The following is a 25,814-nucleotide window of genomic DNA, read 5'->3' as shown; positions in this document are numbered from 1 at the left end:
ATGGGCAATTTTATTCTCGTAATCTTTATAGTGAAGAATTTGTCAGTGAATTCTTCCATTTACTTTTTGAAAACACACTTCAACCAATTATGACATCACGATGGGCAATTTTATTCTCGTAATCTTTATAGTGAAGCCACTATGGTCAAATCGTTCAATTGCCGTGGAGTAGCTCCACATATTGTACATGTAGACCCAGAAGGCGTATCCGTTAATGCCTGAGCCACTTTTCTATCCATCATTGTTAGAAAAAGTTCATGTTTTACTTGTATACTTTTACCGTTTTTATTAATTATAGACGGTCGCAAAGAGTTTATTTGGATCTTTATTTCATCTACCATGGCTTTAGTTTTCTCTGGAGTCTCTTTGCAAAATTCTATGTATATAGGTCGACAAAAACGAACAGATGAAGGTACCGGATTTTGCCAAACAACTGCGCCAGTGAGAAGTTCAGAAACTGTTGTGAATCAATGAAGGACAGCTTTCCGACTTTGAAGATCATGTACTTTTCCATGGTGTTGGGGATGCAGAAAATTTCTTCATTTTCCAAGTCTTTTCCGAGTGTTTGCAAGATGATATGGTGAACTATAGACCTTATATATATCGTATATATCATATATATATATCGTATACTTATAGATCCATCATTCAAAAGGTATGTGAATTTCTTTCTGAATTATCATTATTACCTAAATTATTTGTTTTCCTAATGGTATTGAACTCTACTAATTCTTTAAAAGTCACTGTTGCTGTTGGGTGTTTGTTTATTTTTTAACCAATAAAAATAATGGGAAAATAATCTTTTAAGCCTTCATAAAATTCAATAACTTTTTCCCCAAACCTTTTATTTATCTTAACATTTCATAAAAACTTAAGGAGACAACATATAACAAAGTTCTAGTAGAACTTTTAGTTCTTCTAACAGATTTAAACGTGTCATTAAGCTCTGTCTGCTTCGTTGCATTTTAACCAACCAGTGAGCACTTTAACCAATCACAACTTCAGTAAGATCATAGTCTCTTTCAATGGTTTAAGTCTCTTTCAAAACGCAGTGGTTAAAAATCTTCGTTTTTCCAGCTTAGTCTCGATTGCAATTAAGTTACACTTGAAGAGACCAGTTCTATCTCTTATGGTCCCGTTATGTATAGCCTCGCTTAACAATGTTTTAATTCCTCTTTTTTTTCTTTTCTTTTCTTTGATTTTGCTATTTACTCGTTTTTAGATAAATATGATGTGTTCCTTGAAGAATCACCGCTGAATATCTCAACCGTAATCAAATATGAAAACTCAACGTTAGCACAAAAATTAAGTGAGATGAAAAAAAATTAATATAATTAAAAAAAAAACAAAAATTTTAAAAATACAAAACAGTTTGAAACATTTAAAAATATTAACAAATAATTTGAAAAGTAAATAAAGTTTGAAATATAAATAACAGATTTTGAAAGTCTTAAAAAAGGTGTATTTTAAGTTGCCGTCAAACTTCTTGAAGGCTTTCACGCTGAAAGCATATTTTGTAACTATACATTAGCCAAATCTTTGACCATAATCATGGCTTTCCAAATTAGTTGCTCTGGAAAGTTAAATGTGCTGTTTATATTCAAAAAATCTTGTGTTTACATCTTATTTTTTATAAATATTCATGAACTATGTACAAAACTATGGATTTCTATATATATATATATATATATTTGGCCTTTTCTAATATTTCAACTTGCAAAAATATATTGCTGTATTATCTCATTTTTAAGAAGCTGAAATTATTTTCTTTGATTTATGAAGGTCTTTACTTTCCTAAATTTATTTCCCTAAACAAATGAGGCTTTTTTAATAAATAAAAAAGAAAAAGAATACTATTATTTTTATAAGTTGATTTTGTTTTTTACGATTTTTTTTGCTTATCTTTTGTTTGTTTTATATTCTAATATTTAAGTTAAGGGTTAGTAGAAATCGGATTGACGCAAAAGGAGAAATTCACTATTAACATATTTACTTCTAGGTTTTAGAATTGGTTGTTGAGATAGGATTGGATAGTGAAAAGTTGTTTCTAAAGAGAGGGGCATTTACTTATATAACAAAGTTCTAGTTGAACTTTTAGTTCATCTAACAGATTCAAACAAGTCATTACCTCTTTAGGAGAAAAGTACTTGATTACTTCTCATCACATTGACATGGGATGAGAAGTAATCAAGTGCTTTTCTTTAAGTTTAAGGTGGTACATCCCCATTAATTTTGAAATTTTTTAGAAAAAATCAATTTTTTGAAAATTGTATTTTTAAATTCAAAATTTTTCATAGAACAATATTATTAATTTTTTTTTAATAAATAAATAAGGAAGTGTGTACAATTATGTGTTTTGTGGCCATAGTAAATTGAGAAGTCCGTAGCAACGCCATAGCAACGCATTTTAAAACAAAAAATGTAAACTTGCTCAAGCTTATAAATATCAGTAACTATTTTCTACTGCAGCTTGTTTATTTTGTGCTTCATGTTTATTTTAAAAGCTATAACTTGAACTACTAATGCGAACATGTATCAAATGTATCGTGCTTACATGCTGTTTTAATTTGTTAATGTTCTCATAAATAAATAGCTAAGTAAGATATGGGACGTTCTATTGCTCGATCTAAAAAGAGAAAGTTTTCTTGTAATCAACACCTAAAATCTTCAAAGTTTATTCAGCTTGATACATCAATTTCTGATCCAAGTTTATCAGCAAGTTCCAAAAAAATAGTAAACACTGAAATATCTGGAAGTCAAAAAAATTACATCATTATAAACTTTAATATTTTAAAACTAATCGTTAGTGAGTTTAAATGCCCCGAATGTGGAAATGAAGTTTGTATAGAAAATGATTTAAAAAGCAAGAAAGGTTTTTGTTTTTATTTAACTTTACAGTGCGTATGTTGCCTGTTGCCAAGTCTGAATGCCTTAATATGGAAGAGATGTCCTAAAGATTTTTTTATTGGGAAAAAAGTTTTTGAGATTAGTATGAACTCAGCTATTATAGCATTTAATGATGGAAGCACAGCAGTTGAAAAAGTAATTAGTGCTGGAGGTATCGAACCAAGTATATTTATACAGGAAGGACTTCGTATATTGGACTGCAACCGAATTAAAAAAATGAATCACAAATCAAGTGCTAAAGGGAAAATAAGGAGAAAACAGCTTAGAGCCATCAAAAAAGGTTATATAGATATTGAAAAAGAACTGGAAAAAGACCCACAATATAATAGTGGAGGTTTTATTCTTTTCCTAATATAACAAACTTTTATTTTGTTTTTTGTGTTTTTTTCTTAAAATGTCATTTTTACCAAATACCTAAATTTTAAAACGCAATATTTTCAGTTTGGGACCATATGCTGACTTGAAATTTTCAGGGTGTTTTTGTTATAAATTGACTTAGGTAATGAACCAAAACTACAAATAAATGTGATGTATAAGTTTGTTTAAAATCTTTTTTTCTTGCTTTTTTTGTTAAAAATTTTCTTAAATATATAGAAAATTATTTTTAAAATATTTTATTTGATTTTGGTTCATAACCTCTTCGTACCTTTTAGGAACATAGTGTGAAAACTTCAGAGTTAAAAGATATATAGAACTGGAGATATCTTGTTTTAAATTACACCCATATTTTGGCAATTCGTATGGAATAAGTGAGGCAAAAGTTGGGCAATCAAGATTTCTTATTTAAAAAAAAAATCAGCATACTTGTTTTAACTTGTGTATTGTAGTTTTAATTTTGCATTGATTATTTTAAGGAAATTTTTTAGAATGGGGGTGAACCACCTTAAGTACGTAATTTTGTTAATGGCATTAATTATTTGACGTGATATTAAATAAGTCACCTCTCAGTGTTAGACTTTTTAATACTCATGCTTAGTAACTTTTAGCTAAGGTTTATGAAATGGCAGTTTTGCCACTAAACTTACAGATGATATGGGAATGAGTTTTTTTTATAGCTATAAACATCCCCTTTCTAAAGAAACAGTTCATAGTTTAAGTTAGTTTCAGAGCTGGTTTTTGTTTAATGGTGATTGCATGCTGTTTAATTTAGCAAACAAAGATGGTGAAGAAAATTTTGTGATACTTATGTATGCGCTAGTAATTTTAAATGATTATTTTGTTCATGTTTGACAAACCACTTTTCAAATACTGATTGTATTGGGTATCCTAATGGCTAATAATGACTTTATTTGTTAGTTTGGTTCTTTTTTGTGATTTTCTCATTTTAAAGTAAACCTGCAATTTTGTATTTCTTTATGATTTGTTTTCTTAATGAGCTTTGAATTTTTAAGTTCTTTGTGAATATTGTCCACGTACAAGCAAATCAATAATATAATTTAAATCCAATTGACCAATTGATTTTTGAAGACGGTTTTTAAAACTATTTTCTAAACTACTAACCCTAACGGAATTACTTTCCTAACATACACACAGGGCATTTAACATGTGCAAAAAATTAATTTACAAAAATAAAATGGAAATGTTGCTTCCTTCAAATAAAAAATAACTATTCGGAATCTAAAACAGCTTACCGGATAAGTTTTTAAATTTTTTTCGCTTCATTTTTTTCAAACAAAAAGCTAGAATATTTTGAGTAGCCAATGTTGATGAATGATCGATTCCTAAAACATCGGTTTGTAATTTTTCAACTTGTTATTAGGTTTCTAAAGCTTCATTATATTTTACTAAACTATCCAAACAAACAGTTATATTTTGTTTTATAACAAACGTTGATGGATGATTGATTCCTAAAATATCAGTTTGTATTTTTTCAACTTGATAATAAGCTTCTAAAGCTTCAAAATATTTTCCCATATCAGTTAAACACATTGCTATTTCATGTTTAGTATTTAAAATTATTTCATTCTCAGCTCGAATTGACTTTGTGCTGTAATTTTGAATTGAAGTAAGTATATTTAGTGCTTCATGAAATAAACCTTTAGTTGATAAGGCACCTCTGATTTTCTTACTCTCTTCATTGAACGCTTCGCACATTTTTGGTTTGTTAGTATTAAACATGCGGAGAAAATGCAAATATAAATGCTTTCCATCATCAACGTATTCATTTACATCTTTTAACTGTAGTTTCAAAAATTCGACGCTACTTTTGTTGCATATTTCTGTAATTTTTTTACGTTTTTGATGACTTTTACAGCCTTTTTGTGTCATTTCGTGCATCGCAAACCTCTCTCTACCATCTTTGAAACGATCAAGCAACGAATAACTATTAAGTAATAATACTCAGCGGTTTATCAAATACTCTTCGTTTATGTTCAGGTATTTTGAAATTTTGCGAACGAATTGTTTTGTAATGTGTTGAGTGTCGCAATACGATAAATGGTTTAAAAGTTCTACTGATTTTTCATGGGAGTTTTCTGTTTTATCTAACACTAAGTTGACTGATGTAACTGCGAACTTTGTCTTAGCTTCGGCGAGGATACCTTCCTCGAGTATTTCAAAGGCATTTGATTTAAAAAGATTTAAATGGTTCTTCAAAGAAACGTTGTTGTTGTTTATGTAAAGAATTGTTTGATTCAAGGCGAGTGGATAATATTGAAGCATTTCTGTTATTTCTTTCACTCGTTGTTCATTGCTTGTTTAAATGTTCTTTTTCATGAAATTAAACGCATCTTGATTCGAGAATGGATTAATTTGATTTTGATGAGCATTGGTAGACCATGTTTTCGAAGTTACTAAAGTAAATACGTTTGGTTTAATAGACACGTACTTTTCAAAATTCTCGACGCTTTCATGATCAACGTTGTCAAAAATGTATAACGGTTTTTTCATTTTCAAAGTACACAGCAAAAAACATAACGCAAAATAACGGTTGCATTACGAAAATTTTGGCGTTATGTTGAAAGTGTTATAACGCGTAAATAGTGCTTAAATCATTAGTATGGTAAAATATATTTGTAAAGCATTATGTTTAACCGTTGTGTTAAACAGATTATTTTATCAGGAAAAAAAAGCGCAAATTTAAAGAATCTTTACAATTTTTGTTTATAAGGCAGGCGCGGGTTTTGCTTTTTAAAGTAGTTAGCCAAGAAATGTTAACGCTTCTAGGTATAGAGAGGGGCGGGGGAGGAAGCATAATTTGCCTAAAGTTACGCAACCGAACGATGAAAAAAACGTCTAGTTAAATGAACTTAATTTTTTTTGGGACTCTCGTTTGCCGAATAAACGGGGCAAGTTAGGCGCAAAAATGTTTTGCCTAACTTGAACTGGAGTCGCTACTATAAAACTCATTCCGATCGGAATTTAAAAAATCGTAAACCCGATGAATTTCTTCGGATTCGACAAAATTGGCGTAAACCCGATAATCCCTAATTGCCTCTACTATAAACATTTTTTTTCGTATCATAAAAACCTTCCGACGAAAATATAGGCGGATTCATGAAAAACAAAAAGTTATTATCTAGTTAATCCATTGTTTTTTTACATTTTGTTTTGTTTATATTATGGACAGTTGAGCAAACTTTCAACAAAATGCCACAAGAAAAACAAATTTCAAAAAAGAAATGTAAGTAAACCCAATATCCTTATCTTAAATATACATTATGCTTGTTTCCAATCACGAACCTTGCAATAATTATATGTTATTGCACTTCCAATAAAAACAAAAATTTTTTCTAAGGCAAAACAAAGACAGGCACACAGCCACAATTAAACAGTAATTTTAAAGTAGTGAAATTATTATGTCATGTTAAATGAATTTCATCAAATTACATCAAAGTTATTCTTTATTGTTTTTGTTGCCTGTTTAAGTTGACTGGATTAAACAATTTTAATGAGAAGATTTGGTGAAAAGTCACAGATGGCTCAAAAATACCAAAGGTTACCAATCTTGGGCATCTGAGGCTATCTATTCTAAAGCAGTTACAAATGGACTCCCCATACCAAACATCTACTACCTAAGACATGTAATATTTCTTACATTTCCAAAAGTATTGTAGACCTAGTTTAACTTAAGTTGCTAAGTTTTTTTCACATTATATGTTAGCTTGGTTTGTCAGAAACAGCATCCATTTTGACCAGACAAAATGTATGAATGCAACTTATTATAATCAGTTAAAAGGAAGCCTTCGCCACTTCTACTCTATAAATAACAATAAATGCCTTTAAAAAACATCAAAAAATATCCTAAAAGTTGTTCTAGCAAACTAAAATTGAACAATTCGATTCCATAGAAATTTTTTTTTAGGAGAAATTAAAGTAATAATCAAGCTTGCTCTGACCAATCGAAAACTTTATTTGTTGTCTCCTGAAAAGTTTAATTGAATCAGTGTTTTTTAAAAAGGCTGGTTTGCTCAAAACCCGTTTTGAGAAAACATTAAAAAACTCTTTATATCTTTTAATATTAAATATACAGAATTTGTGTAATATATTTTAAAAAAATATATGCAAGAATAACATCTTAGTACGCTTTGATAATTGTTATAAAATTTCGTTTGTTAACAATTAATGTATGAAATTTCGAAAAATTGGCCCTTTTAAAAAAAATCTTTCTTTCTTTCTTTCTTTCTTTCTTTCTTTAATTGGATGCTTTACATGTGTTTAAAATTAAAATCTGCTGAACAACAATTAATTGGATGCTTTACATGTGTTTGAAATTAAAATCTGCTGAACGACATTTTTTTTGTCTTGTTCTGTAATTTGGATTTGTGAAGTCAAATTTAAATCGATCCCAATAAGCTTATAAATTGTGGTGGAAGGCTTCAGTAGCCTGTGCACTGTAAATTCCACGCGAGTATCATTTTTTCTGAATGAAATGCTTAACATAATAAAAGGCTGGCGGAAAAGAAATGATGCATTAAATTCTTGAATTCTTTCCTGATTGTTGGGACAGAAATGTCATTTATTTGAATGGCTTTGTATGCTGGGAGACTTTCAGCACTTTGAAGGAAATCATCATATTTTTTCAAAATTTTTTGACTATCAGGACCATTGAAATATTCACCATGGTAAGGTTAAGGATTAATGCGATGATTTTTCAGCCATTTATTGAGAGAATTCAATACTTTCTTAAGACATTTTAGAATTTAGTTGACATCACCAATCATGGCGTGGAGTTCCATTCGGGAGATTAATATCATGCACAAGTAAGTTGTCAAAATTTGTAAATAAAATTGGAAAGTGAACCGTGTTTTCAAAATATTTGGCACTCTCTAAATCCATCAATGGCTATCTGAATCAAGGAAAGTCTCTTCAGCTCAAAATTCTCTCAAAAATCTCTATGATACTTTTGCAGTTAAAAACTGTTTTCAAAGGTTTAGTACCTTTCTCTGAATCACACATCACAGATGTTATTTCAAAATTTTCAAGAAAATTTTGGTTATCAATTGTAATTTTTCACAGAAATTAATTTCAACTAGTCTTTTGTCACTAACTTTTTTTAAAGTGGATGCCAGTTTAAACATTTTGTTGTAAGACAAACCAGTATTGACCTGAACTTGCACCATATTTTCAGCTGCAATGCTTAAACTCTCCCTGTTACTTCAACTGTTTTTGATGATCCTAAAAAACAAAAAGTAATTAAAGAAAAAATTTAAAACAATCTAAAGTGATAGAAGACGTTTGGTAATAAATTACATTTGTACCTAATTGGACTGGAAAATAATTTCCACCAGAAACTTGACGGAGATAAATTTTTCCCTTTGTAGAAGCTGGAACTGTACAGAGAACATGTTTTTTAATGCTAATTGAAATAGATTTTGCTGAAGTATTGATTTTTTACAGGAATGAGGATTTTTTACAAGAATTCTCTACCTTTTGCAGTTCCTTTTTTTGTCTGAACTGTTTGTTACAGTAATTGGATGAATAGCTTTTCCTTTAAATCTTGGAACGTCTCAAATTAAACACTCGCAAATAGTAGTTGCCCATTTTTTTTTTTGGATAGTTTAACAGAATCAAAATCAAAAAGCTCCTAATGGAGCAGAATGCCCCTCATTTAACCTTCCAATGGGCATCTTCAAAATGATTATTTTTTTCCAAAACTCACAATGCTTTTTGCAAAAAAAATTTAGTTAACTCACTTGAGCCTTTTTAAAACAAATAAAACAGACAACTCTTCGGTTTTTTTCATGGTTTCTTGTAAGTGGCATTTTTATGAATGATGCTTTTTTGTTCAAAAATCATAATTATATTCCTTTAAATGTAAAGTTCTAATATCAAATTATTAACCCTCTAAAGTTACCGCAAAGTTGATTATATATCTTCTCTAATTCTTAATTACAAATTGTAATACAATCTGATTACATCAACAGCACAATAAATTTCTGAAAAATTGTGATCTGAAGGTAATCAAAAATAACACCCATAGGTATTATAAACTTAAATTTTAAAAATCAGACCGTTTAAATTTGTAATGTAACTTACTTTTAAGTCAACATATCACTAATAATTTCCTCACATTTTACAAAAGTTAAAGTAGGTAAAATAAATATAACTGGTTTTTGATAGCCGCCATAAGTGTGGCATATTTGGCACTATTATGACGGAAATTTGGCACAAAAAAAGACACCCCGACACTACAACCATGCATAACTACTGGATCGGCATGTCCTTCCATGTGCCAAATTTTCGCAAAATGATTTTGATGCAAATTTCATATCTGTTGCAATCAAGATTAATTTAAATATTGCATGCTGATTAAAAACGTTAAGTTTAAATATTGTGTGCTGTAAAAATGAAAAACTGAGTTGTGATTTGGGCCATAAAAAAACCTTATTTCTATATATTTTTGGTGAAACTTTAAATGCAAATTTTTCTTTAATGGCTGATTTTAAGGTTTACATTTTTATTAACTACAAGTTTTTTTTTGTTTTTTTTCTTTTCTCTTTCAACAATCCAAAGGATTTTCTCGGGACATGCGGCTAGGGCTAAATGCAGTTTTGGGGAACCGTGTGTTTGTTTTGACCATTTTAGAGGTCGTGTTTATTTTTTTGCGGTCGTTTTAAATTGCAAAATTTTACTTTTTATTTAAAAAAACCTAAATTCTTTTATTGTATCAAAAGATAATCATTCCATTCAGTATTTTAAGGATATTCTTGTAATTTATTTACCAAAACAAAATCGTCATCTATCAACTATAGGACAAAGTAAACATGGAACAAATGTCTTTTGAGGACAAGTGCAGGTATTTCTAAATCTAGTATTAAACAATTCTGAAATAGTTCGATATATATATATATATATATATATATATATATATATATATATATACAGTAGTGTCCAAAAGTAATTGGACAAACACCTTTTTGGTTATATTTTCTTATCAAGTTAACATTTTTAAAAGAAATTTTGCATAAGCATGTTAAGTTATACTACAATTATGAAAAACAAAACACAAATCCTAATTTGGGAGTAAATACTCAAAATTTTGCTAAAAGAATGGAAAGGATTGGCTCAAAAGTAATTGGATAAACTAAATATTTCGTTTAAAAATAAAACTTTCTTAACAAAGGATAAATTTTCAGCATTTTTTATGAAGGTTTCTGTTAAATAATACATATAATGTTACATAGTGTTATATTCTGTTACATAATGTATACAATCTGTGCATAATCCTAGTACTTCGTTGGAAAACCTTTTGCCGCAACGACAGCATTACATCTAGGTGGCATTGAATCAACCAAATTAATTAAAACATCAATTGGTATTTCCTCCCAAGTGCGTTTAATCATCTTAAACAAATCGTGATGATTAGATGGTTTTTGAACACTAATTTTTCTCTTAAAATGATCCCAAAGAGTTCGATTGGGTTCAGGTCCGGAGATTGTGACGGCCATTCCAAGATAAGAACTTTCTTTTGAGCTAAAAATTCTGTGACTTGCTTTGAGGTGTGTTTTGGATCGTTGTCGTGTTGGAAAGTCCAACCACGCAGCATTTTGACTTTTGGATGTGGCAGCATTAAATCTTTGATTATTCCTTTATACATGTTTTGGTCCATAATGCTTTGAACTCGATAGATTGGACCAACTCCATCACGGCTAAAACATGACCAAACCATTACTGAACCACCACCATGCTTTACTGTAGGAACTTGGCACTTAACATTATTTCGAAGACTTATTGGGCGTCGAACATATTTAATACCATCAGAACCAAACATATTAAACTTTGACTCATCACTCCATAGTATTTTCGACCATTGATTTGCTGTCCAATTTAGATGTTCTTTAGCGAATTTTAACCGTGGTCTACGATTTTTTGCAGAAAATAAAAGTTTTTTAACAGGACAATGGCCAAAAAGGTTGTTTTGTCTTAAGCGACGCTTTACTGTTGCATAAGAGCAAGAAATTTGATGTGGCTGTGTAAATTCTTCATGAATTTCTTTAGCACTCTTGCGCGGATCTGCCTTTGACGATCTTACTACAACATTATCTTGGCGAAAAGTTGTTGATTTCGGGCGTCCTGACTTTGTTGAAACTTGGAAGTGATTCCGTTGTTGAAAAAATTTTAATTTATAACCAACTGTTAATCGTGGAATGTTCATATCTATTGAAATTTGTCGCACAGTCCTACCGTTATTATATACTTGTACAATCAACTTTTTCACTGCCTCGCTTAAATATTTATTATGTCCCATTGCAAATTATTGATCATTGAATGTTTTTATAAAAATTTGGCTTCAGAAAAAGAAGTTAAAATAGTTTAAGTTATATCAACATTGTTAGAACTTAGTTTGTCCAATTACTTTTGAGCCAATCATTTCCACTCTTTTAGCAAAATTTTGAGTAATTACTCCAAAAAGGGAATTTTTGTTTGTTTTTCATAATTGTAGTATAATTTGACACACTTACGCGAAATTTCATTTAAAAATGTTTACTTAATGAGAAAATATAACCAAAGAGGTGTTTGTCCAATTACTTTTGGACACTACTGTATATATATATATACATTTATCCCAGTGGGTGCCAAAACGTCTATGAGATGTCTATTTAGTGTCTCAGATGTTTTGAGACATCTGAAATAAAACTGAGAAATCTAAAAGACACCTAAAAGACAATTGCATCTTAGGATAAGAGACATTTACGTAAAAAAAGAAACCTTTATATCATTTTCAAAAATTATTCAGAGAGAGTACTTTTTATCATGATTTTTTTATCCACTATTGCTTACATTATTTAAATAATTTAAAAACAAAAATATTAAGATAAGTAGCTTTTTCTCAATATGCAGATGGTTTAAAACTCTTCAAATCCACTGGAATTCAGTTTTGGCCGATACTGTGATACTTAGGTTGTTTTGAAGTTTTTATAAATTCTATGTTTTTTTGTAAGAGCAAGCCAGATAGTGTACATGAATTTCTAAGCGAATTCATTGCAGAATTCCAAAATTTAGTTGGAGCAGTTATTATGGATGAAAAATGTTTTTCTCTTTCTTTGAAGAATTTTGTTTGTAAGCCACCTGTTTGTTCATTCCTGAAGCGCATCGTAAACCACATATGTTCAACATAGAGTTGTTTTGTGTAATGTGTTGATCCATGTTTAAAATATATTTTCTTGGGTCAAGTAAAACTTTGCTAGGATGCATATTTATAAAAATAAAATATATTAGCAGCTATTGGTGTATGTAACTAAAGTTGTAATGCATTCTGTATTGGTGTATTTGGTAAAAGTTGTAATTCTTTCTGTAAAGTAAGGATGTTAATAACAACTCTTTAATAGATTCATGTATACTATTAGTTGCCTAATAAACTCCGTGGGATCGGAAAAAAAAGTTAACAACCGTCTCCTCCGGTTTATTAGGCACCTAAGAGTACATGCAAAGTTCTATTTATTAATGTTTAACTCCATTTAAGTGGGTTTTACACAGGGAAAACTGCTATTACAATAGTGGGATAAAAAAAAAAAAGAAAAGGAACGTTTAGGGGATTTATGGTGTAAACATAAGTTTTAGGCTTTCCCTGTTTAAATCCCATTTAATTGAATCGTGATACATTAATATATCCTTTTTTTTATAAAAAACAAGAAAAAAGGTGAAGTTTTGCCTAAACAAATTATTTTTCTCTCTAGCTGACGCAACTTCGCTTAATGGATGGATACGATTGGAAAGATTGGACAAAAAAGATCATGAAAGATTTTGAACATACAGGGCCTCGGTAAAAAAACAAGTAGAAAAACTAAATTTGAGAATACGAAAATTTACTACGAGTTTTACGACGTTGTGGAGATGTCTAATAGACGTTTTGGTGCCCACCGGGATATTTATGTTAAAGAGGCTGGATTTTTCTCAGCTCCCCTCCCCGTCTCCAAAACAAAAACAAAAACTTCAACTAAATTTGTGAAAAATGACAAAAGCTACTGATAAAATACTAATATATTCAAAAAGCTTGAAGATAACAAGAAATATGCAACAAATACCATCCAAATTAGTAAAAAAACAAAAAGCTTAATTGACTAAACTTAAAATCATTCTTTATGAGAATAAGAGATCTAATTTCATACATTTTATTATGTGGCTTTTTATTTGCATTGAACACTTTCACTTTTTTTTGGATTTCAACAAAAGCTTTATTTCTCGATTACGCAACTTTGTTCGTATAAAACCATCCCTTTTATCCCTACCACAGACTGCCTCAGTAACTAATTTGTCTGCTCTTTTACAACTTTGGGTATGTAACAAATATTGAGGCAGCTCCAGGGGGAAACTCTCAAAGGATTGAGTTGGGCAAATGACAAGTTGCAGTGAAAACTGGTTTAGTAATAACCTTTCTTTTCCAATTGATAAGTTCAGTGAGGTCTCAAGCATCAAGGTTTATAGTTTGTGGAAATTTAAAAGGCCTCACATCAAGGGAGCCATGTTCACTTTTGCCCCTGACTGCCAATATTATGTCGATGGCAGATAACCTCTGTTCCGAGTAATCAGAACAGAGAAGTGCGACAAGTATATTCTCAGAATGAACCCACCAAGATTTATTTCTTACATAAAGCCAAGAGGCTTCTTTGATACGATCATCTTGATTTTGCCAAAGTCGAAATAGCTTTAAAAGATGAAAAAGTCCGCATTTATTCTCTTGCTTTACTATAATCTTAAGGAGGATTGGAAGATAAACCAATGAGTAATCCAGTTAAAACTCAATTGAAACAGCTAAAATTATTGAATAATCCAATTGATAAAACAATTCCAATATCAAACAAATCCAATAGCACATTTTCTGAATGTTGTTGATTTAACAATATTGTTGTTGATGTTGTTGGCTGTGGTGTATAATGAGTAGGTAGGGACCTCTTCGATCGAAATCTTTGCTTATATCAATAAAAATTTAAATGATCATATTTTTTGTTTCGCCTAAAATTCACTCCTGAATACTTCATTACACACTCATTCGCACAAAATCTTTAATCACTTATGAGCTGTAACTTTTAAAAAGTTACAGCTTATAAGTGATTAAAGATTTTGTCACACATGTCACTTGTAAAATAGAAATAAATTTCATTTTACAAGTCACATGTATTTCTATTTTACAAGTGACATGTATGACATGAATACTGATGTGTTTCACATATCCAAAAAGATTAGAGTGTGTAGCTACATTTTCAAAATAATACGAACTTCATAATGTGAAAAGAAAATGAATGATATAAAAATTTTATTAATTTTCTTTCAATAATAACAAGTTAGTTAATACACGAAAGCGTTTAAATTAAGCTTTGAAAAAGAGGTCTTAAAGACACAATATAACTTTTTCAGATACCTTTTAAAATGTGTCTTACCGACAAAAGTTTAACGGAGACGTTTTGAAGACAAAAAAAAAAACAACCTGTAATAGACGTCTTTCAGCAGTGATTGTGTCGTCTGGGTAGTCTCCGACTTTTTTACATTCAATTAAGTCACTTAAGAAATTTCGAATAAAAATGCATTTGATGCAAAAATAAATGCATATTGACTGTTTCTTAAAATGATTGTCATGAGTTTAAACAAACTTTAAATGTTCAAAATGATTTCTTTACATTGGTTGAGTATTTGCGACAAATTGATCAGCTATTATATTTTCCCATTTGTCATTTGATAAAACCAAAATAACAAGTTTTCGATCAAAATTCAGCTCAACCACGTTTTTGCGACTCCTGTAGCCATAAATCAATCTTGTTTTGTTACTGTAGCCAATCATATCTTAGAACTGGATTGGAAGAATTGGATTGATTTAAAATCTCAAGTAAGTTAGTACGAATGGTATGAATGATAAATATATGGGTTACTTACGGTTAGAAACAAGTAAGTTAGTAAGCTTGTTTCTTACCGTAAGTAACCCATATATTTAACATTCATACCATACCTTTATGTGATATGTTATATAACATACTTTTATATGGCGTGTTATATAACATATCATATAAAGATATTGCAGGCATCTTTTAAAGTTAAAAAATCATTAAAGATATTAAAATTAAAGATAACCAACAAATTATTATATTATTTTTGAAGAAATCATTTGAAATTCGTAAGGAAAAAATTTATTTTATTTTGAAACTTAAAAAAATTGAAAATTCGTAGGACAGCAATGTGTTGTAGAATTTCGAAAAAAAAAGATATTATAGTTTGCTTACATTTTATGCGTCCGGAACTTTTTTCGCGTTGATAGCAAGAACTTTGTTGCCTGAAAATTAAATTATTTTATTTTATATTATATATTATATTATACTATATATTTTTGTGTTAGTGTTTTCTTTTGAGTTGTGCCGGCTAATGATTCCAGGTGTTTAAAACAAAAATTTGCGCCTCGTAGTTATTACAAACAGTAAACAGGGGGTGTTGGTTTATACACCTACGTATGGGATACTTTTGCGCTCTCTTTACCAATTTGCAAAGTTAAGTACATTTTTAAGCGATGGACCAGCAGAAGCCTTGTTCAACTTTAGATGTAAGGTCGCGCAAACATGCGTCTGCGCTACGAAAATGCAAAATACTGCACAAATAGATTTTGAGCACAAATAAAATTTTCTTTTTTGCTTTTTGTTAAACATGACACTTAAAAAGCTTTTTCTTTCCCTTTTTTTTCTTTTAATTTGGTTTTATGAAAGTTTAAAAATATAATTTCTGATTTTTATGCGAGTTTAATAATGCGAAAAAAGCCAAAAAATGTGAACGAAAATAAAAAGCAAAATATGTGAATGAGAACTTTGCGACTATTTTGCAAATTCTTCAATCATTTTAACAACTTACATTCTTAAATTTCGCATTTTAAAAGATTTTTGAAGATTTTACGTATTACAACATTTTTACACAAGTTGTTTGAGCCCTTGAAAACATTAGAATAGTTAAGTAGAAAATCACCCCGGGTAATATTTAAATAACCATTACTAATGAATCTTCTTTTCCACGAGTTACAGCAAACAAGTTTGCTAATCTAAAACAGGTTATTTTTATATAATAAAAAAGTGGGGTCTTGAAATTTTTAACACCTTTCAGTCCCATGTGCCCTGGTAATGAAATTAATTGATGTCATCAAACATTTTCAGGGGCTGAAATTATGTCAGCATAGTTTCCTTTTTTTTTAAACAATAGAACTGAGTTGAGATCGCACTAAAACAGCGCTGGTATTGCGCTTCAGCTTTCTTAAAACCGCGTTTGCACACGTTGCGCAATTTTTCCGAGTATTTAATTAGCAAGCTGCGTTACGAAAACTCAGTTCCTTCACTCTATGTACTAATAGGTCTTTACAATGATGAACAAACAGGTCTTTAAAATGATTTATAATAGTAAAAATAATATGTATAAATGTAAAAATAACAAATGCAATAATTTTTATACAGGTATTTTCCTCAGGAGTGAAAGTCATAAGAGTATGTGAGGCATATTCAACACTGTTAAAGGGCTTATTAACATCATACTAGAAAAAAAAAGTTAAGTGTATATATATATATATATATATATATATATATATATATATATATATATATATATATATATATATATATATAATACATATATATATATATATATATGTATTTATATATATATATATATATATATATATATATATATATATATATATATATATATATATATATATAAGTTTCATTGAATACTTTAAATTATTTAGCAATGCTTCTGCATTTTTGAAAACCTATCTAAATAAAACAGAAAAAACAAGTTTTAAAGAAAATCTTTTACCTAACTAAAATAGCTTTGCCGATATACTGGTGAAGGGCAGTGTCAAGCACAGTTCCGTTTTTATTATTAAACTCCAGCTGGGATAAATGCTCGTAATATCTAACATAAAGCAATTTTTATTTTTGGAATAAAAAAGAAACGTGTTTACATATACGGCCTCTTTTACTTACATGAAATAAACTTAAATATTGCTTTAGCACCTTTACTCTGGAACTTCTCATGTGACTTTTGGAAATTAAATTTCTTAAATGCCAACTTGGTTGCATCGTTTATAAACTCGTTACCAATTATACCAGCCTTAGCTGTCAAAATTGCATTTACAACACGTGCATTTGTTACATTAATATCAAATAACAGGGTAAACTGCAATATAGCATCAATATAAAGTTTGGGTAGCTGGAAATGAAAATGTAAGTAACATGTCATTAGCTAAATGTAAATAAAAAGTAATAAAAAAAAAAGTAGAAAGAGAGAAAAAAAAAAACTTGCCCAAAGTTTGCAAGTTGTTGTAAATAAATTAAAACAAAACAGTTTTTTTCAAAAAGAGTTTAAATCGCTTTTGTTCAATAAATAAAGTAAAAAATGTAATCTTCATTAATATTTTGTTAATACTTATGAATATTTGTAAATGTTTGTTAAAGTTTGTTTATATCATTTTACGTGCTAATATCTGTTTATAACTATTTTTTATTTATTTACAGTTCTTAATACTTATTTAGATTTCTTAATATTTAATTACTATTTATTCGTGTTTCTTTATATCTTTCAATATTTTTTGATACCAACACCAACATTTCATTAGATTCAAAGGATTTCTGAGGATTTTATTGCTTCAAAAGATTTGTTCAGCACAAAATTTTAATAAAAGTGATGAGTGATAAAGTACCATCAAAAGCTAACAATAAATACAATTGAGATCTTTCTTACATAAATCATGATGTATGGTTTCTTTTAAGTTACTGTTGGAACAATGCTCAAATCATCCTACAAGACGTTGTTGAAAACTAACTCGTGGTTGTAATATAACTACATTTTCGAGGTCAGCAACACACTGGGTATCGGGCCTCAGTTGAAAGTTAAGATAGAATTACTTTACTAAAGTAGAATTACTGTTACTAAAGTTATAAAGAACGATGTTAGACAAGCTGTTTTCAAAATGACTATAAGGCAAAATAAAATATCGTAATTTGTTTTTATTAAAATATTAAAAAAAAAAAAAGTTGCTTTATTTAAAATAACATTTAGCTAAAATTTAACAAAAAATTTTAAAGTTACATTAATGTTAAATTTAAGTATGCTAATCTAGCAGGTTGTTATAATTGTTATATATAATTATTATAAGTAATTAAAATTGTTATATTTACAGTTATTCGTTATGCTTATCAGCAAGATTTATTTATATCGGTTCTGAAGTCTTATAATGCATTTACTCACTTGGTGAAATTATTTGAAAAAGAACAAACCAGAGAACAGTTTTTTGCTGGTCGCAAAATTGTAAAAGGAGTTAGTTTAACCGAAATTGACCTAGAGGTGGTTAAAACCAAGGCAACCCATTGGATGTGATTGCTTTCTACTGAATCATCGGCAACCTATTGCACAATCCCAAAATACTATCGCAAAATATCAACTTTAATTATATTCCTATTAGCTAAAAAGAAATTCCTAAAACTTATAACAAATACAACAATTCTTTAAAAAAAAAAAGAGAATAAAAGCGGAAACTCCGTCTTTTAAAATGCCAGACTTTTTCAATTCTAATTCAATTCTTTTTTTAGAAATTTTTTTTGTATATTTAGACATAAATGGTTTAAGATTCAAGAAAAAAATGCGCAATTGCAAACCTTACGTTATTTTGTTTCATTATTTTAAACTGTACAGAATTAGTATTCGATTAAAACCACAAAATTTATTTTTATAAGTATTAAAATAAATTCATGCCAAATAAAAATAAACTTGTCTCACTAAATCCTTATTATCGTCATTCGGAAACAATTGAACTTTTTTCAAAAGTGAAATTCCTTAAAAATCCATAGAAAGTTGTCTAAACTAAAAGTAGTATCTGATTTTTCAATTCTGACGCCATATTTGTAAACATTTTTGCATCTACCTCGAAAAAATGTCTTGAAAAAAATTCTTATTTTTTAATGTCGCAGTTAAAAAATTAGATTTAATTATAAAAGTTTTTCAACATTCTTCTTAAGAAATATTTGAAAATTTCGTTGAAATCTACTTGTGGAGTAGGTACGCTAACACCTACAAAACTGTTTATTTAACTTGCGAAGTTACTAAAAATCTTTAATTAAAAATTTATTAAAATCTGGTGTCTCACAATTTTTATATATAATTTAACTTGTGAACCCGTTTTTTTTTTTTTTTTTTCATTACACAGAATTTATCTGTTACTTTTAATGAGATTTTGATTGGCTTGCTGAAAACATAATAATATTACCTTAGTAATGATTGTGCAAGAATTCTCAAATTCCTTTTCAACTCCATTTCCAACGAATATTTTAAGGAGTGAATTCACAGTTCGACTATCATTATTTCTTGGGGAAATTCTACTTGTGAAGCTGGTTCTTATTGGATTAAGACTGTATAAGAAATTTTTAATCAACATCCTCTTTGAGTAACTTGTGGGGTTGTTAATATTGTCAATAAAAAATACTGAACTAGTGCTGTTCCCTTCTGAAAAAAATTTGATCTTAATATTTAAATTTAGGAATTAAAAGTTTAGGAATTTAATATTTAAATTTAGGAATTAAAAATTTCGCAATTAAAAACTTGTGGTGAGACCATTCCGTCTGAAATAGAATAAAATATCATAATTAAAAAAGTAAATATAATTTTTACAAATAAACACCATTAATAAATTTCTTTTTTTGTTAACTTAATTTATTTAAGCATCTTGTTTTGCCAACAGGCAGAAAATTAGCATTTATTAGACACTTACATATAAAATGAAGGTATTCCCAATTTGTGTTTGCAACTGTACCTAATAATAGTAACTTGTAATAGTACCTTTTATGAAAGACGTTGCATAAATTAAACAGAAAAAATAAAAATATATTCCGAACAAACTTGAATTTGAAAATTTTTTTGTTTAGATGTATCGCGTTTTATTTCTGTAATAAAATTATTTACCCAAAAACAGATATGCTAAAAACTCTATTGAGCATGAAGCTTTCGGAATAAAGTTTAGGTTTATTTTAAGTAAGGCTTTACAGGTAAAGGGATCTCAAAATGTTAGGTGTTTTTAAAGATTTAGCTTAGCCCCAAATATTTGAGCATATAATTTGTTTTTCCTTTTGAGAGTTGAAAAAATACTCCTGCTAGATTACCAAAAAAGTTTAGTAGTTTTTAATACAATTTTCATATGCCTTTAGATAAATATTTAGGACATGCTTTTTTCGTTAGGGACCTCAGAATGTCAGGTTTAATAATAGGTAGTATTGTTGCCAATATTGTTTAGTTTATCATGAATTTCTGCATATATTATTTATTTTTAATGCTGAATATATTTTTAAATGTTTCGTTAACTTATCTTTTATACTTTTTGCATTCCACTACACAATGCTAGGTTAAGGCATCTCAAAACGCTTGGTTAATGAATGCTAATTAACATAAAAAAAAAAAAAAGTTGTTTGTATTCAGTTTCTTCTCAACATTATGAAATGAATATTCTGCTTATAGTTTTGTCACGAAACCTGATTCAAAACACATTTTAGTGTGTTTTCTTTGTTTGCTATTGAAAAAATAAATTAATTAAACTAAAGTGCGTTTACTAAAGAAAGTGCAAGTACAAAAGTGTGTTTTGATATTCCTTTCAGTAAAAAATAAATAAGAAATGGGAAAGTCCTTTAGAATTAAACCAACATGCAAATCAAGATGCAATGTTCTAAGAGATGTCATAATGATGAAAAGTAAGCAGTTAGAGGAAGCAGTTGAGTGGTGCCGAATCAACAATAAACGTGGTTGGGCCGAAATAAATTCAGGAAAATTTCCACTAATTAAAGATCTTAAAACAATTAATAAACGAATTGATGATGTCATTGTAACTGGAAACGAGAAGGAATATTGTTCAATTTTTACAAAAGATGAAGAAGAGTCGTTAGTCTCTTATATAAGAAACAAGAATAGGTAATATCTACATAATTGAGAAATTAAACATTTTTTTTATAAACTGTAATAAAATCCTGGTTTTTTAATATTGTTTATTAAGAAAACTAAACTTATACTATTTAGTTTTCTTGTATTATTATTTCAATAATATATTTAGGTGCCTCCAAGGTTTGAACAAGTCGAAGTTGACAAGGATAATGTTGAATGTTTTGAAAGTAAGAAAGCAAGCCTGTAGAAACCTTCGTGGACGTCAGATCACTAAGCTATCACCAATGCTCAACGAGCACTTCGAACAAAGAAGCTTAGCAAGTCTTTTTAGAAGCGTTGGGATGCAAAATATCAAAAGTACATAACCAAAAAGAGACAAGGAACTGTATCCATAAATCGTGCCCTTAATTCCACAACAGTAATGGCATGTAAACACCTCAACGAATTAGCTGAAGAACTTATAGAATGTCATATCTTCATTGATGCAAATCAATTAGAAACAGGTGTATGGCAGGGATATATAGATACCACTAGAATTTACAATCATGATGAAACTCCCCAGTTTGTAAACTATGGAGTTAATGGTACTCCAAATGGTTTAGTGTATGCTGGAAGAGGGGAAAGTTGTCAAAAGATGATAAGAGAAAATAGAGAGTGCGTAACTATACATACTTTTGTTTCCTTTGGAGGAGATATAGCAATGCGCCAAATCATATTCAAGGGAAAAGGGATTAGTGCCCACATGGCTCCAAAAGAAGCAATTATACGTATTCCAAATCTTCTAATCTCCACAAATGAGAGTGGAAGTCAGGATCACAGTTCACTTCTAAGTGTATACCAAATGTTTGACCAATTTTTAGAAAAAAACAATATAAAACGGCCTGTTTTTGTCCTATCAGATGGTCACTCTTCAAGATTTGACAGTGATGTATTTACATTCCTAAGAAGTAAAAATATTAGACTTTTCATCACTCCACCTGATACAACTGGCGTTACCCAGCTCCTTGATTAAATCAATCAGAAATTGTACTCTGAGTACAGAAGTACTAAATCTGTACTTTATTCTCCGTTTATGACAATTAACAGAGAAAATTTCATGAATATACTTGCAGAGTTATGGCAAGAGTGGGCACCAAAACAAACAATCATAAATGCAGATAAAAAAGTTGGCATTTCAAGCGAAGGACTTAGTGTTAAGTGGATGCAGGAAGATAAATTTTTACTAGCTGAGCTGTGTATTCATGAAAATACCGAAAAAGATCATATATCAACAGCAGTAACAGTTTCATCTCCAAAAGATGTTCGCTGTGGCTAAGCAAGATATTGGAAACATAAATACGAAAGTGCCATGGAAGCTTTTTAAACAATATCTGATAAATCAATATCACTGGAAGAAATACCTAACTTGTTGCCTGTAACCAAAGTAACACCTAAATTGAAAAAAAAAAAATGTTAGAGTTTCCCAGGTTCACGGCTCAATGGAGGGGAAAAAAATATTGGAAACGGTTTCTTTAATCAAGGAAGACAAAGCCAAAAAGGAGAAAGCAAATAAAGAAAGGAAATCCAAGCTACAACAACAAATTGAGGCATTCTATAAAAGTAAGGAAGAGTGTACATGTGGAAAGAATGTTTGCGCAACAAATAAACTTCGAGAATGCTCGTGTTGCCATAATGTTTTGAAATCTACATGTAGTATAGCATCATGCCGAGGTAAAACAGGCTTAAAACCAAATATGATCAAACCCTTTTGTGAAATAGGACCCAAAAAATGCCTTCACTTTGAGTCTGATGAAGATAACATTGAAAACTTCATTCCTATAACTGATTTTATCTAGAACACAACCTAGCGTTCTCTATTCGCCTCTTTTTGAATTAAAGTTTTTACCTGGATCTTATTTTTATACTTTTTGTTCATTACATTTTTTTTAAGTTGATTATTGGTATAAAAAAAAAAATGATAAAAAGTAATAACTTAAGTTTGTTATATAGTTTTTGATTTGGTACCTCAAAACGTTAGGTGCAGCACCTCAAAATGCTAGGTATTTAAAAATGCGATTTTAAGAAAATTGGATTTATTCTGCGCACGCATCTTTTTAGCACTGTTTTTGGAGTCTTAAGGCAACATTTCTGATAAGGTTCCGCAAACTTATTTTCAGAAGGGATTGAAATATTTAAAATTATTTTAAAAAAATAAGTTTATTGCTTATAGACTATTTTCAACGTTTTCGTTATTTAGATTATTTTGTAAGGATTTTATGAAATATTTTTTTGTTTATGATTTAACATTATATTCTTTAATCAGATTATTCAACGCTTTTAGAATTTAATTAAAAAAATTGAGTTCTATGTTGGTTTAATTCAAACCTGACATTCTGAGGTCCCACTGCATTCTGAGGTCCTTTTACCTGTAGTGAAAACAGGTTTTTAAATATATTCATCAGGTTTTTAAATTTATTTATATATTTTTAAATATATTTATATATAAAAATATATATAATCTCACCATAAGAAATTCTAATTTCTTTTAATGAGATTTAGATTTTTTAATGGCAAAAATGAAAAACTTGATTATTAAACTCAGTTCTTTGAAGTTTTACTAAATAATTAAAGTAATTAAGCGAATTTTGGTACCGGCCGTGCGTAAGACTGAGCCATAGCCGAGATGTTAAAAAGCCTCTTTATTTAGTAAATGTTCCTTTTTTTTTTTTCTATTTATTTATTAAGTAAATATGCTTTTTATCTTTTTTTATGGAGAACTCAATTTTTTAGTTTAGCATAATTTCTAGCTCTGGATTTTGTTTGTTTATTCGTTGAAAAACGCGATAACATGGAAACTGTTTTCTCCCAGTTTTTTAACTTGTGCGTGTTTAAATTAAAGAAGTGGTATCAACTCAACTCAGAAACGATGATTTGTAATTAAAAAATGGCACGGTGAAGGGTGGCTCAAACCATGGAACTGTATATACAAATAAATATTTAAAAAAATTGAAGCTTTACTACTTACCACAATAAATAGCGAACACTGAGAAAAAATAATTTATTACTTCAAACATTGTTGAAATTAAAAAGATTCTTATTAAATTTTACTTTTAAGTGTTAATTACAAATATTTTTCCTGAAAGAAATTTTTGAGTCTGTTAAAGTTTAATAAACCAATAACAATACCACATATATTTTCATTCGAATCAAAAAACCCGTATTGAGTATTTCTAAGCGGGATTTCTACCATGATAAACTTAAGGATTCTTTCTCTTCTCAGCATTTAACAGCGAAGACATAAATAATGAAATAGTCTCTGTTTAGGCTCTAATTATTATATGTTACATAATTTTAGTATTAGTAATTCATCAATAAATATCTTTTAAAAGATTCGCAAACATTTTTGAAACTTGAATAAAGTTTAATAATGCTAATGATTGTTTATTTTTAATGAAATTCCATAAACATCTCTAAAAGTTGAAAAAAACTTGTTACTGTAAACTTGTTACTGTAACCTTCCTTAATGCTTTGTTACTTAATGAGCCCACCTTATATTTCTAAAAGCATTTTTCTAATTTGAAGTTTTAATTCAAACTCATATTGCTAGAAACAACCAATTTAACCAACCTTAATACGGCGCGATCGGAAAAGGGAGGTGGTAAAAGAGAGCACGAACTGGGGAACAATAAGCCCGTATTTTTTAACTGTTGTATAAAAAACTATCGAGAAATTTTTTTCATATTTACTCATAAATCTTCAAGCAACAAACGTAAACTGCATATCATTTTTACTGAGTTTGTTAAGTAAATTCGTGCTAGATTTGTGCCTTTATACTTAGCAAACTCTCCATATTTGGTGAATGCATGAACTCCAACCAGTCCTTTCGTAAATTTATTCAATGATTGTGTGTTATAGTTTTTTATTTGACGCGATCTTGCCATATATATATTTCTTTCTTTATGCATGTTTTCGATAAAACAAAAAGATGAGCATTTTCTTATGCCTAAATTAATTGCGCATCTTACGACATTAACGTAAAATTTTTGAGTACAAGTTTATTTGATCTTATTTTGCAGATTTTCTGAATTTTTATCTTTTTTGAAGATTTTGATTCAGTACATAACTCAGGGGCGTGTCTAGGGGATGTCTGCTACGTCGCTGGACATACCCAAAATATGTATATATACATATTTTTTCACAACTTCAATATTTCGTTAAGTAAATATGATGCGTCGGTAGATAAAAGCAAACAGAGCGAATAATTATAATAAACTAAAGCAATAATTAAGCAAACTATACAAGGTTAACTGTTCGAACGGATGGTAAGAAGTTATTAATCCGGGATAACAGTTAGATTTACGGTTTAGTATTTTATTATACGCCAAGTTAGAATTATTTTGTTCTATCTCCAAGTTTAAATGTTGGGAGAAAGTTTTTGATTTTTTTCTTAAAGTAAATTTCTTTAAAAATTAAGACTAAGTATTATTTAAATACTTAGTCTTAATTTTTAAAGAAATAATAACTTATGCTTTAAATAATTTATGTTTAAACAAATTAGAAAAAAACTTGTAAAATAGAGCGCATTTTAGAAGTAATCATTA

The 25,814-nt window shown here is 29.1% G+C and overlaps 1 protein-coding gene and 1 pseudogene across 6 annotated transcripts in view; one reads left to right on the top strand and one right to left on the bottom strand.

The window, feature by feature from the left end:
• Positions 1 to 8,451: 8,451 nt before the first annotated feature.
• The window catches only part of LOC149877800 (uncharacterized), a 171,477-nt gene continuing 154,114 nt past the window's right edge, over positions 8,452 to 25,814 (bottom strand). Inside the window, exons 1-7 of one of the 6 annotated variants that reach the window (XM_090074202.1) lie at positions 24,239 to 24,359; positions 20,078 to 20,119; positions 19,577 to 19,809; positions 17,328 to 17,523; positions 17,128 to 17,226; positions 15,561 to 15,610; positions 14,780 to 15,133 (exon numbers count right to left, since the gene is read on the bottom strand). In XM_090074202.1, the coding sequence (XP_089930328.1) occupies positions 17,132 to 17,226; positions 17,328 to 17,523; positions 19,577 to 19,809; positions 20,078 to 20,119; positions 24,239 to 24,287 (615 nt within the window). In that variant the 5' untranslated portion in view covers positions 24,288 to 24,359 and the 3' untranslated portion in view covers positions 14,780 to 15,133; positions 15,561 to 15,610; positions 17,128 to 17,131. Of the gene's footprint in view, positions 8,524 to 14,779; positions 15,134 to 15,560; positions 15,611 to 15,680; positions 16,844 to 17,127; positions 17,227 to 17,327; positions 17,524 to 19,576; positions 19,810 to 20,077; positions 20,120 to 24,238; positions 24,360 to 25,814 lie in introns of those variants that run through there. The other 5 variants (XM_090074203.1, XM_090074204.1, XM_090074205.1 and 2 more) reach the window with 5 other exon arrangements.
• LOC149877809 (uncharacterized) lies at positions 21,602 to 22,549 on the top strand (annotated as a pseudogene).

This window comes from Hydra viridissima, unplaced genomic scaffold (assembly GCF_058129835.1).
Source record: "Hydra viridissima isolate aposymbiotic clone 2 unplaced genomic scaffold, HvirCarnegie_v1 scaffold_16, whole genome shotgun sequence".
NCBI classification, from domain to species: domain Eukaryota; kingdom Metazoa; phylum Cnidaria; class Hydrozoa; order Anthoathecata; family Hydridae; genus Hydra; species Hydra viridissima.
Note: the sequence above shows the minus strand (reverse complement) of the source record. Positions and strands in the feature narration are given on the sequence as shown.